Below are 10,376 nucleotides of genomic sequence, written 5' to 3' on the forward strand. Positions count from 1 at the left end.
GTAGTCTCCCGGACCTATTACGCGGGTGGAGATTCTTCACGGAACTATGAAAGTGTGGCACGTTGGAAAACTTCGTGACATTAGGTACCCGTTTTCCATTATTTTGGATGTGTGGCAACATAAATCGTTTTTTGCATTGTAAGTTAGCTACATTTCACAGTCACGTTCAGCAAGATATATTAGTATTCTTAAACGTTTTAAATGGAGATCGATGTTATTACAATTAACTGATTGGGTTACTGTGCTAATTGTTAGCTAGCTACACTAACGCTTCCTTGCTCACTAGCTACATAAATGAGCTTTTTCACATTTTGGCTGTACTGGGATTTCTAGTTTGATAGTAGGTTAGCTGGCTATTCGATTACTCTTACTTGCGATGTAGCTGTTTACAGGACTGAGGTTATTTTGTAAACGGGCGTACAATCTACTCAGCTAGTGATCTTAGCTAAACGTCTAACTAAACCCGAACCAAACCGCTGAAGTCCCGGGTCAGTCCAGATCTGTGAGATAATTATAATTATTGGTATCATTAGACATTCTTAATTCTTTCAGTATATGACCTTCGACATTAACGTCGGTTGTCTGTGCAGTCGTGAGCGTCTCGAGCACCCTGCTGTAACACTGCAACCCAAGTGGCCTTTTGTGTTAAACTGGCAATGTCAGCATAACCCAGCTGGATACGTTTTTAATGCCCGTGTGCTGTTTTGTGGGTCTAGCTGTAGGTCCTTCACTGCCTGCCTGTGGTCCATGTTTGCATAAAACCTCTAAAACTCTGTATATGTTTCAGAATATGAATGAGTGGAGTCCTCTGGCTAAGGTCTACGACCCCCTCAAGGCTGGTAGTATTGACAGTACTGACTTGGAGCCCCATGACAGAGCGGTATGGAGGGCGATGAATGCCCGTTACCAGCCCAACAAAGGCACGGTGGGGGATGCACAGCTTACTCTCTTTGTCGCGCGGCTCAACAAGCTGACCACCCAAGAGGATCTTCAGAACCTATTCTCCAAATTCGGAGACATCCGCCGAGTCCGACTCGTCCGAGACACAGTCACAGGCTTCTCCAAAGGGTACGCCTTCATCGAATACAAGGAGGAGCGTTCTCTAATGAAGGCCTGGCGAGATGCCAACAAGATGGTGGTAGATCAGAACGAACTCTTTGTGGACTTTGAGCAAGAGCGCAGCCTGCAGGGCTGGATCCCCCGGAGACTTGGCGGGGGGCTGGGAGGGAAAAAGGAATCTGGACAGCTGAGGTTCGGCGGCCGGGACAGACCGTTCAGGAGGCCGATCAGCGTGCCTGGGGCGGCACCGCAGGGCAGAGCCACTGAGCGCAGGAGGGACGAGAGGATGAGGGACAGGGACCACGGACGACGGCGGGACCACAGGGGTGAATGGGACAGAGGGAGCGAGCGTTATACTCGAGACTACAATAAAGACAGGAGGGACTCCAGGCGATGCGGGGAAAGGAGCAGCGCAAGAGAATCAAACAGCAAAGGAAGACGGGAGATATCGGGATTCTTACAGAGTCTGAAAAAAGACCTACACTGACCTGAACAGTAAAAAGCTCAAACGTTGTTATTCAGCATATTGTAACCATACACACAAGATTTCAAAGAGCATAACGAATAGTTGTGTATTTCTTTTTGGAAATGAACCTTCACTCCAGAGTTTATTGTTAAAAGGTTAAACTCATAAGGCAGACTAACAATTTCAATGTGTATGATTAGTTTCTAGTATATGGTGAAATACCTCCAACTTGATGCGTAGAGAACCGGAGTTTTAAAAGTAATGTAAACATGCCGTACTGCTGCCTATTTGCAGTATGACACAAAACCAGAAGTGTGAAATGTGTCTGGATAACACTAAGGTGAATAATTCCTGTTTCAATTTGTGTTACAAAAATTATCCAAGTTGCTTAACTATGTACAAAAATCACCATGCTGTACACTGTATAAAATACTTTAATGGGCAATGAGATTAAATTATGAAACATTCCCCTTTGCACTGAGAGATTTTTTGCTTAAGATTTTTTCCTTTAATATGTTTCTGTAGTACAGTATCTTTTAGCATTTCCAAACTGTGAAAGGTTTTTTTAACCACACTGAACAATAATACTTTTAGAAACACTATAAAAAAAAGCAGTAACGGAGTCCAAACCCACAAGGCTGTTTCTACCAGTGTGTCTTGCCCAAGCTGAACTGGCATCTTGGTGCTTCAACAGCTGTTCTAACCAGTGAAGGCACCAGGGAGTTGGCGAACATGCAGAACGGCTGGAGGACACTGGCTGATGACCTCTGGGCAGGTCACGACGTCTTTAAAGAGGACTCTGTGGCGGCACTGGGCCATAATCCCAGACTCTACATCTCCACTCAGAGTCCTGCACCTTCAGCATCTGTTCACTTCATTTTAATGTGGCAACATTACTGTGCAAAAAATGTCATCACTTTTCACATGTGGGCAAGGAAACATCAGGAAATGTCACACTGTACTGGCAAGGTACCATCCTTCTGTGGGCATGGCAGCTGGCAATAAAAACAGATTTTATTTAATTGCGGGCAAGTGACTTTCCATTGGCCACTACATGATATAATTTAGTCTGAACTTAAGAATGTCATTCATTCTCACCGTCCAATCTCAAGGCACATCGACATGGTCTGACTTGCCCAGCCCTTCTGACTGTGTATCTCACCAAACATCTGTCGCAAGTGTTCTATTATTCAACATGCTCTATTTACAGTAACATGGTAATTTAGTATTCCGATATAATATTCTAACGAGGCACACAAAAAAAGTGAAATAACGCCTGCCATCCCATTCCCTTTGGGATACGTCGCGGTTGAATGTTGAACAACCATATTTCAGTCTAAACTGTCCCATTGTTCTCTGTCCCTTTGTGAGTTGTGACATGATCCACTAATGGCGCAGCTGTTGGGTGTAATGGGGGTGTGAGTGAGGCTTGTCATGCGGTGGAGATTAGAGATCAGTGGGTTACATGTGCTGCAAAGCCTCCTGGGCCTGCTCTGTGTAGGCGTCGTCCTTGCCGGCCCAGGAGCCAATGCCGTCGTCAAGCTGTGCCCCGCTCCTCGGAGAGCTCCGCCTCTTGTCCCGGGAGAAGAAGCTAAACCTGAAAGAGAATGATCAGATATTATAGCTACCACGTTTCAGATTACAGAAAGACAACGTTTTGGATTTAGTGTTGGAATTTTGGACATACGGCTGTATAGCGGGATCAACCAGTGTGACCAGTATGCTTTCAAAAAGAACTTACAGTTATTAGAGCACAATTGAATCACCCATTGATCACTTTGATAATCAACAATGTTACATGTCATGAACTTAACATGTGAGCAGTCACAAGATACAGTAGTGCCTAAGACATCTCAAGTTTCAAGTTCGGTTTATTTGTCACATACATAGTCATACACAGTATAACTCACAGTGAAATGGTTGACCCACTAATTGCCTTTAAAGCCCTTCTTCTTCATACTGTGCCTCCATTAGCTGAATTTCTAGATTTGCTAGTGTCTGTTTTCCAGTGATCTCACATGGTCCACCTCATGTAAACCTTTCAGATAAATTGCGTAAGCCATTTGTCTCCTGGTCAGCCATACCAGGAAAACATGAAGGTGCTAGTTTGGGCTAATCATTGTTAGGGTTTTAAAACACTCGGCAAGACAGCCGGACAGTTAGGTCACAAGTGTTAGCATGTGATCAGAACCAGGAGGAGAGGAAAAGGTGCTTTATTCTGACTGGCTGATTCTAATAAACCTCCTGCTGACAAGTCCCAGATAGCCCCACAATCAGCCAATCAGAATACAGATTTGGATTGTGAGTGGCTTCAATAGGAGGTGAGGAAGGGTTGATAAGCAGGTGGGGCATGCAACACCAGCAGACGAAGGGCTAGAAAGTGTTAACAACAGTGAGAAAGAACAGAAAGGTCAACCACCGAAACATGGTCGTACAATGGAAATAAGTCGTCTGATTGGCTGTAAAGTGGGGTCATCTGGAATTAACCCAGCCGCCACCATCGGCATAATGGCTGTGAAGATCCTGTTACAGAGAGGCACAGATATGGAGTATTAAGCAAAGAGGGAACACAAACGCATAAACAGCTCCACTCTATCATCCGATCCCGGAACGCTGCCTAGCGATGTCTCCTGTTCGGGGAAGTGCAGACACGGCACCTCTGACTAGTGATATTCTTCTCTGTTGTTTACCTCTTCCATAATACTACACAACACTGAAACCGGGAATAATACTGACCATGCCTTAATTGATTTTAGTGACACAAAAACTGTGAATGTGAAAAACCATACGAGAGGCTGTTGTGCCCTTGTGCCTGTACCAGTACGTTCAACTAGTTCAGTTTGAAGTCCAGGCCACTGACGAGCTCTGTCACAGCTTAGGTTATTCGGCTTGTGTCCTGGTCTATAATCTGTTTTCACCAGTCTGTGGGATTCTTAGTAGATTCTAAGTAGTTTTACAAACGGAAGGCTTGAGCTCTCCTGGCCTTGTTTTCTGCAATAAATATCTGATAGAGAGTGTGAGTGTGTGTGTGTGTGTGTGTGTGTGTGTGTTCGGCAGTGAGAGAAACACCTAGGCAGAAAGAATTTCACAGTACGCACAAGCGCTTTATGCCAGACTCTGGCTGAGCACCAGCTCGTGGGCAGGGTCTAAGAGCATGGGTGTTGTCTGGAGTGGGTGGATCTGTTTCCTCTTCATGCTCTTCGCTAGGAAAAGAGAACACACGAGTTTAAAAGCCAAACGTATAATCAATACTTGACAGCTTCACAAAGCATGACTGGACGCATTTTACAAAAACGCATGCCTCTGAACCAAACAGAGAGCTCCTGCCAATAATTATTTTAACATCTAAGAAAAGTCCCTAACGTATGAATCTGTGCAATAAAGGTTAGCTTCAGCTTTGGAATTTTCACGAGAGCACAACAGCACATGAATATCGTTTGCCGATATTTTGAGCAGCCGGTCCAGAGTGAACGTGCTAACCTCTTGTAATACGCCATTTCCTCCTGCAGCATGAAGACTTTGGCCTTGAGTTCATTTCTCTCATGGAGAACATCTCGCAGCTCTTGCAGGGTAAAGCGCGGCCGATTTGGGTCTTTTGGATCCAGACCCCCCTCCTCTTCAGACAGCGCCTCCTGTTGGGAGCACTGTAGGTCAGCAACAACGCATGTACTCACTCTTAACTGGCAAGGGCTGGGTGCTTTGGGGTGTTGGTACAGTACAGCGTGAGCCTTGAATTATTTCACGTAGTGCTTAGGTTATTATTCTGCACAAGGAAGGGTTAGAAAGGCATTCAGTAATAGCAACTCGAAGGAGGTCACTGACCTACAAATTACAAGTCACCTCAAGGCAAAACATGCACCAGTAACAAGGGGCAGAGCTTGTATTTCAAGTACATGGGTGCAAGTTAGAAACCCCAGACACAGGCTACAAAGCCCATATGAAGCACGTATAAAGCCCACTAACCAAACACACAGAACTGTAAATAAAAGCCCAGGCAAAACAAATAAACAAACAAAAACATTACTGTCAATATCCGAGCAGTCACACAAAAGGCGTTTAAAACAGGTGTTTAGAGCAATTACAAGCAGTATTTGGACAGGTTTAATGTATCGACCGTATCGGAAAAAGCACTGCATGATTCCATAGAAACGGCCCGTTTAGCCTGAGCGGGGCAGTGGGGTCTTTGGAGTCAGACCCTCTGCAGCTGTTGTTACTTTTAATGATTGAAAGTAGAAACCAGAATGATCTGAAACAGTGTCAAACTTATTTCTTCAACATAAAACGATAGGTCATGGTTTTAAAAACACTGCTTTCTGGAGCTCTGCTAGAGCCTGTAACAGATTCACAGACACATATCCCATATTTTGCAGTGACTTACTGGAACAACGCAAAACTACGTCACTGGATTACATTCAGTCATTCCATCATAACATCACTATACATGCATATTCATCACCATACATACATATTAATGAGCTTTTGTGCTCGTCAATATCAAGTATAATATCAAATACATACATTTAAGGTAGTCACATTTGCTAGTTTCTGTAATACATGTTAAAATGTTTTTTTAAAAAGTAGTTAAACAAATAAGTTCTTTCTGATTTTTTCACCATGCTGTTAATGTAGACAACACCTAGCCCTCGAGCTTCCACAGTGCAACAGGCACGCAGTAAAACTGTATAATGTTGTCTGTGACAACATGCATCCACAATTCAGCATGCAATTACAGATATTTCTGCTGTCTCAGCTGGCACACACACTCGGAACACACACCCCACTCCCACTCAGCCAGACTGGCTGAAATATCCGTGTTTTTGTGTAAAAGATGCCACTCACTGCATGGACCAACAAATCTGTGCTAATCAGAGTCAATCTCTCCTGATGCTGACAACCTTCTCGAGGTTGGCTTCACGCCTGCCACACACACACACACACACACACAGAGCCACGCACCCACCAGTCTTCAGCACGGGTGAACACTGGGAAGGAGGCGAGATTAGTTTCAAATCGTGCAACCCTGGCAAGCCAAAGGGTTACCCATAACAACACAGCCTCTTCCTCCTCCAGTGCCTCATCGTCTTCCTCATTCTCAGGTGGATGGGCTCGCCGGTCACATGGCGTGGGAGACAGAGGTTGCTGTCTGGACAGAGATGGCCCAGAAAGCAAACCCTAACACGGCAAGGACGAGAAAAATAAAGCTCCCTACGACTTTGGATGTTAAAGCTCGCAGTCCAAACCTGTCAAGGAAACACTGTGGCTAAGTGGGAAAAAAGGTTTCGCAAGCAAACAAATATGCTTTGAACAGTTTTTTAAAGACTCAGTTAAAAGGTAGAAGACTGTGTAGCAGGAACGTAAAGCACATCATTCCAGCCCAACTCATTATGACAAGCACGCAACACCTCCAAGAACCGTTGGCATTTTATAACTCCAGTTCAGGTGTGTGTGACTCACGTCAAGTCCAGCTAGCTGCCAGTCAGGGATGACATGAGGCTAGCAACATTAGATTTGGTTCGCCGTTAGTCATGTTTCCGTGGTGCTGAACTATCCCTTTAAATGCCTCCAGGCCTGGTTTCTGTTTTCTTGGCTCGCTGGTCAACCTGTGACTATATTTATCTACCAGCTCACCCTCGTCTCTTCTGTGACACGATGACGGTCTGATTCACTGTGGTCACGTACACGAGAACAGTACTGAATCATAAAATCCTCACGCTCATAAAAACCTTTGCACAGCATCGCTACTGTAGCGTGTGTTTAGTCTGCTGCCTTGGTAACCACTGAAATTAAAGGTTGGGGCAAATGATAATTCATAAATATAAACTTTTAAAGGACTACAGAAAACAGAGCAATAACATTGAAGATGATAAACACTGGAGAAACAGTGAGCCAGTTTCATGTTTATCATACAGGAATTCACTATACTCATAAATCCATAACTGATCTACCAATGCACAGGTGATTTTGTTTTTTCTACAAGGTCTCTGTGGATAATATTTCACATTTACAGCTTCTGAGAGACGCTTACAGACTTGGGAATAATTACCAGTATGACCGTACGTGCTCCCTTGGACTCGAACCCAGGACCATGGAGTTGCTAACCCCATCATCTCCCGTGTTTCCTGACCGGGAGAGAAGGCTCTCATACTAACCTGCGCGGGTGACGGCGGTGCCGTTGGTTCCTCGGCCCCGGCACCCTCGGCCCGGAGCCGCTCCCCAAGCCGTGTCACTTCCTGCCGCAGGCTGGCCAGCTCCTGTTGCCGGGCCTGGGCGAAGGCCTCTAGCTCCACCTTCTGCTCGATCAGTGCCTTGCCCTGTGCCTCCACCACCGTGATCTTGTGCCGCAGGTCGTGGTTGATCTTCATCAGCCGGCTCTGCTGCTGCTGGAGCTGGAGGACGCGGGGTGAGGCGGGAGAGGTCAAAGGTGCAAAGGTCAAGCGCGAGTTAGTCCTGCTAAGCAGATGGAACGTGCGAGCCAGCTGGTGACTCCTCTGGGCCACTTACCGCTTCGATGTCCTCGTTCTTCAGGGTCAGCTCCCGGTCCTTAGCACGGATCTCGTCCCTCTGTTTATCCACTACCTCCTTCAGCTTCATCATCACTTGCCTCTCCCTCTCTGACATACCTGAGCAACCCAACGCATTCTGAGAACCACAGCACATTTCTACATCTTCTTATGTCTAGATGTGGCTGGCAAAGGAATTCTTAAGATCTCAAAAGGCCTATCTGGCTAAACAAAAAAAAAAGATTTCAAGTCATATAAAAGTCTCTTTAACACATATATTATGTAATTCCCACCCAGCAGCATTTCTTATTGGACATTCTGGTCTTTTGTGATGTATTTCCTGCATTAGATTAGCACATATGTTGTGCTCTGGGACCCCACCGACGCTCAAAGCAAAACAGTTCCTCTTTAAGTGCCCCCGTGCGCTCTTTAAATAGATTTGTGACTATGAACCTCTGATGTGTGAACACACACACACAAACACACACACTCTGACACAAAAATAACCTACTGGTTCATAAACACACCTCCATAAACACATGCACTGGATATGTAATTTGTTTAATTTTTCGGACGGGATATGAAGCTTCATGCCTCTTCACACACTGCCGGTTGGAGCCATAATGGCACCAGGTTTGTGTAGACGGGGATACGGAGTGATGCAGATTGGCAGGTTGGCAGGACATTGAAGCATGGGGTGGTTCCGGCTCCGTGCTGAACGCCCCCGCCAGCCTCCACCCGGGGCACGTGAGGCAGTGGCCAGTACTGAGGAGTCTCTGTGCCCCCCCTGGACCCACTCCCACACTAATGCATCCTGGCAGCCCTTCAGTGGAACAGAGAAGGACTGCTTTGTGCAGCACAGTTGAACGTTGTTGTTTTTTTGTCCATCTCTAAATGGCCAAGAGAATGAGTATGTCAGCAAGTGTGGCTGTTTAGTGAGAGGAGGTTCACAAAGAGAATCACTGTGAGTTTGTGAAGAGCATATGGCAAATGACAAAAGACTGTAACAGGTAATTCAGCAAATGGCGGCTGTGTTGGTAAACTTCCTTCCCTGTGAGGTCTCTGTCCCCTGGTCCAACACACTGGAGTCACTCCTATTCAAAACCCAGCTGCAAGCTGCAGGCTCGGGCCAGTTGTTTTAGGAAGGTCACGTTAGGAATTACCTTCCTGCCTCTGAATATCCTCCTCTGTCATTGGACAGTCCTTGATTGACAGGTTGCTGAGGAGGGTCTTGTTTTCTTCTTGCAGCTGGGCAATCTGGGACAACAAATCTTGGGCTTCACCCCGCCACACATCCTCGACCAACTCCAGTTCCTGGGTTCACACACACACACACACACACACACACACACACACACACACACACACAAAGTCCTTTCACTTCTTGTACATATGCTAAAATCTCTTGAGAATTCAGATCCATGCACCCTAATTAACTTAACGGTTAAGGATGTGTTATGAACCACTGATTTTTGATCACACTGCACTGCACCGCGTATGACTCGTCATTCCCGTGCTAACCTACTGTGCTTCTGTGAGTAGTCATAATGTCCCCCTCGCTGGCTTTCTAAGAGCTACTTTACAAATAAGCAACGTATAACGAAACACTGACTAGACGATACGCAGATCTAAATAAATCTGTAGTGTCGCGGCTCCTGGTGGACAGCTGCGTGACGCAGTGTCCCGTTCCCAAGGACCCACTTCGGAATCGGTCATTTCCTGCCACGATCGGGCGCTTTGCTTGGCTTTTGTTCTGGTTCCTACGGCGTCTCCGGTACACGGCGCACGCTGGCAGGTTTCCGGTGGATCACGCCGGTTACCTTTATGTGCTTCTTCTCCTTCTCCAGGCGGTCCGTGCGCTCCAACCGCAGTCTGTCCAGCTCCAGGCGCAGCTCGTCGGTCTCGGGATTGATGCTACTGCGGCTAACCAGGACCTCCAGGATTTCCAGGACCCGGACCACTTTGGGCATGAGTCGCGACAAAGCTTCGCAGCCGTACTGATCTATGATCCGCTCGAACTCCTGCCCCACGACCGCGGCGATGTCGTAGACGTCCATTACAGTTAAATCCGCCACGTTTTTCTCCAGCGCTGAGCCGAAGTCTTCCATGTCCGTTTCATCGGCAGTCTGCCCCGCGCACTCAGCTCTTATTTCTGCGCCACGGACGGAACTTTTGTAGCACCGAAACTTTATCGATCGGTTCTACGGGTAAAAAGAGGGAAGATCTTTCACGCTCTGCGTAATGCCACTTGATCGGAGCTGACGTTACCCTTAATATGTGCTAAATGTGACAGTGAGAACAGTTGTCCCATCGCCGTCCTGTTTTTCCTCCCGATTCTCTGGTGCATCGAC

The 10,376-nt window shown here is 46.4% G+C and overlaps 2 protein-coding genes across 5 annotated transcripts; one reads left to right on the plus strand and one right to left on the minus strand.

Annotated features, from left to right (window-relative positions):
- Nucleotides 1–24: 24 nt before the first annotated feature.
- snrnp35 (small nuclear ribonucleoprotein 35 (U11/U12)) lies at nt 25–1,992 on the plus strand. 2 transcript variants are annotated; one of them, XM_027019712.2, is made up of 2 exons: nt 25–84; nt 788–1,992. In XM_027019712.2, exon 2 carries the CDS (start codon nt 791–793, stop codon nt 1,544–1,546), a length of 756 nt encoding a protein of 251 aa, XP_026875513.2. In that variant the 5' UTR covers nt 25–84; nt 788–790; the 3' UTR covers nt 1,547–1,992. The 2 variants fall into 2 exon arrangements, with proteins under 2 accessions (XP_026875513.2, XP_026875506.2); XM_027019705.2 differs by having other exon boundaries at nt 47–138.
- rilpl1 (Rab interacting lysosomal protein-like 1) lies at nt 1,944–10,375 on the minus strand. 3 transcript variants are annotated; one of them, XM_027019684.2, is made up of 9 exons: nt 9,846–10,375; nt 9,189–9,339; nt 8,027–8,145; nt 7,675–7,911; nt 6,566–6,697; nt 5,006–5,157; nt 4,624–4,728; nt 3,961–4,048; nt 3,033–3,122 (listed from the first exon to the last, which is right to left on the minus strand). In XM_027019684.2, the coding sequence occupies exons 1-9, from the start codon at nt 10,131–10,133 to the stop codon at nt 3,117–3,119; spliced, it is 1,278 nt and encodes a 425-aa protein (XP_026875485.1). In that variant the 5' UTR covers nt 10,134–10,375; the 3' UTR covers nt 3,033–3,116. The 3 variants fall into 3 exon arrangements, with proteins under 3 accessions (XP_026875476.1, XP_026875494.1, XP_026875485.1); XM_027019675.2 differs by lacking the exon at nt 3,961–4,048 and having other exon boundaries at nt 1,944–3,122; XM_027019693.2 differs by lacking the exons at nt 3,961–4,048; nt 6,566–6,697 and having other exon boundaries at nt 1,944–3,122; nt 9,846–10,374.
- Nucleotide 10,376: the final 1 nt, after the last annotated feature.

Source organism: Electrophorus electricus, chromosome 17, assembly GCF_013358815.1.
Source record: "Electrophorus electricus isolate fEleEle1 chromosome 17, fEleEle1.pri, whole genome shotgun sequence".
In the NCBI taxonomy this organism is placed as follows: domain Eukaryota; kingdom Metazoa; phylum Chordata; class Actinopteri; order Gymnotiformes; family Gymnotidae; genus Electrophorus; species Electrophorus electricus.

What these genes read in the sequence shown, in the direction of transcription:
- rilpl1 (XM_027019675.2), bottom strand. Translation starts at nt 10,133, where the DNA reads ATGGAAGACTTCGGCTCAGCGCTGGAGAAAAACGTGGCGGATTTAACT. An exon ending in GGATATTCAGAGGCAGGAAG is followed by an intron (nt 8,146 to 9,188) that starts GTAATTCCTAAC and finishes TGGGTTGCTCAG; the next exon opens with GTATGTCAGAGAGGGAGAGG. An exon ending in GAAATGGCGTATTACAAGAG is followed by an intron (nt 4,729 to 5,005) that starts GTTAGCACGTTC and finishes CTCTTTTCCTAG; the next exon opens with CGAAGAGCATGAAGAGGAAA.
- snrnp35 (XM_027019712.2), top strand. Translation starts at nt 791, where the DNA reads ATGAATGAGTGGAGTCCTCTGGCTAAGGTCTACGACCCCCTCAAGGCT.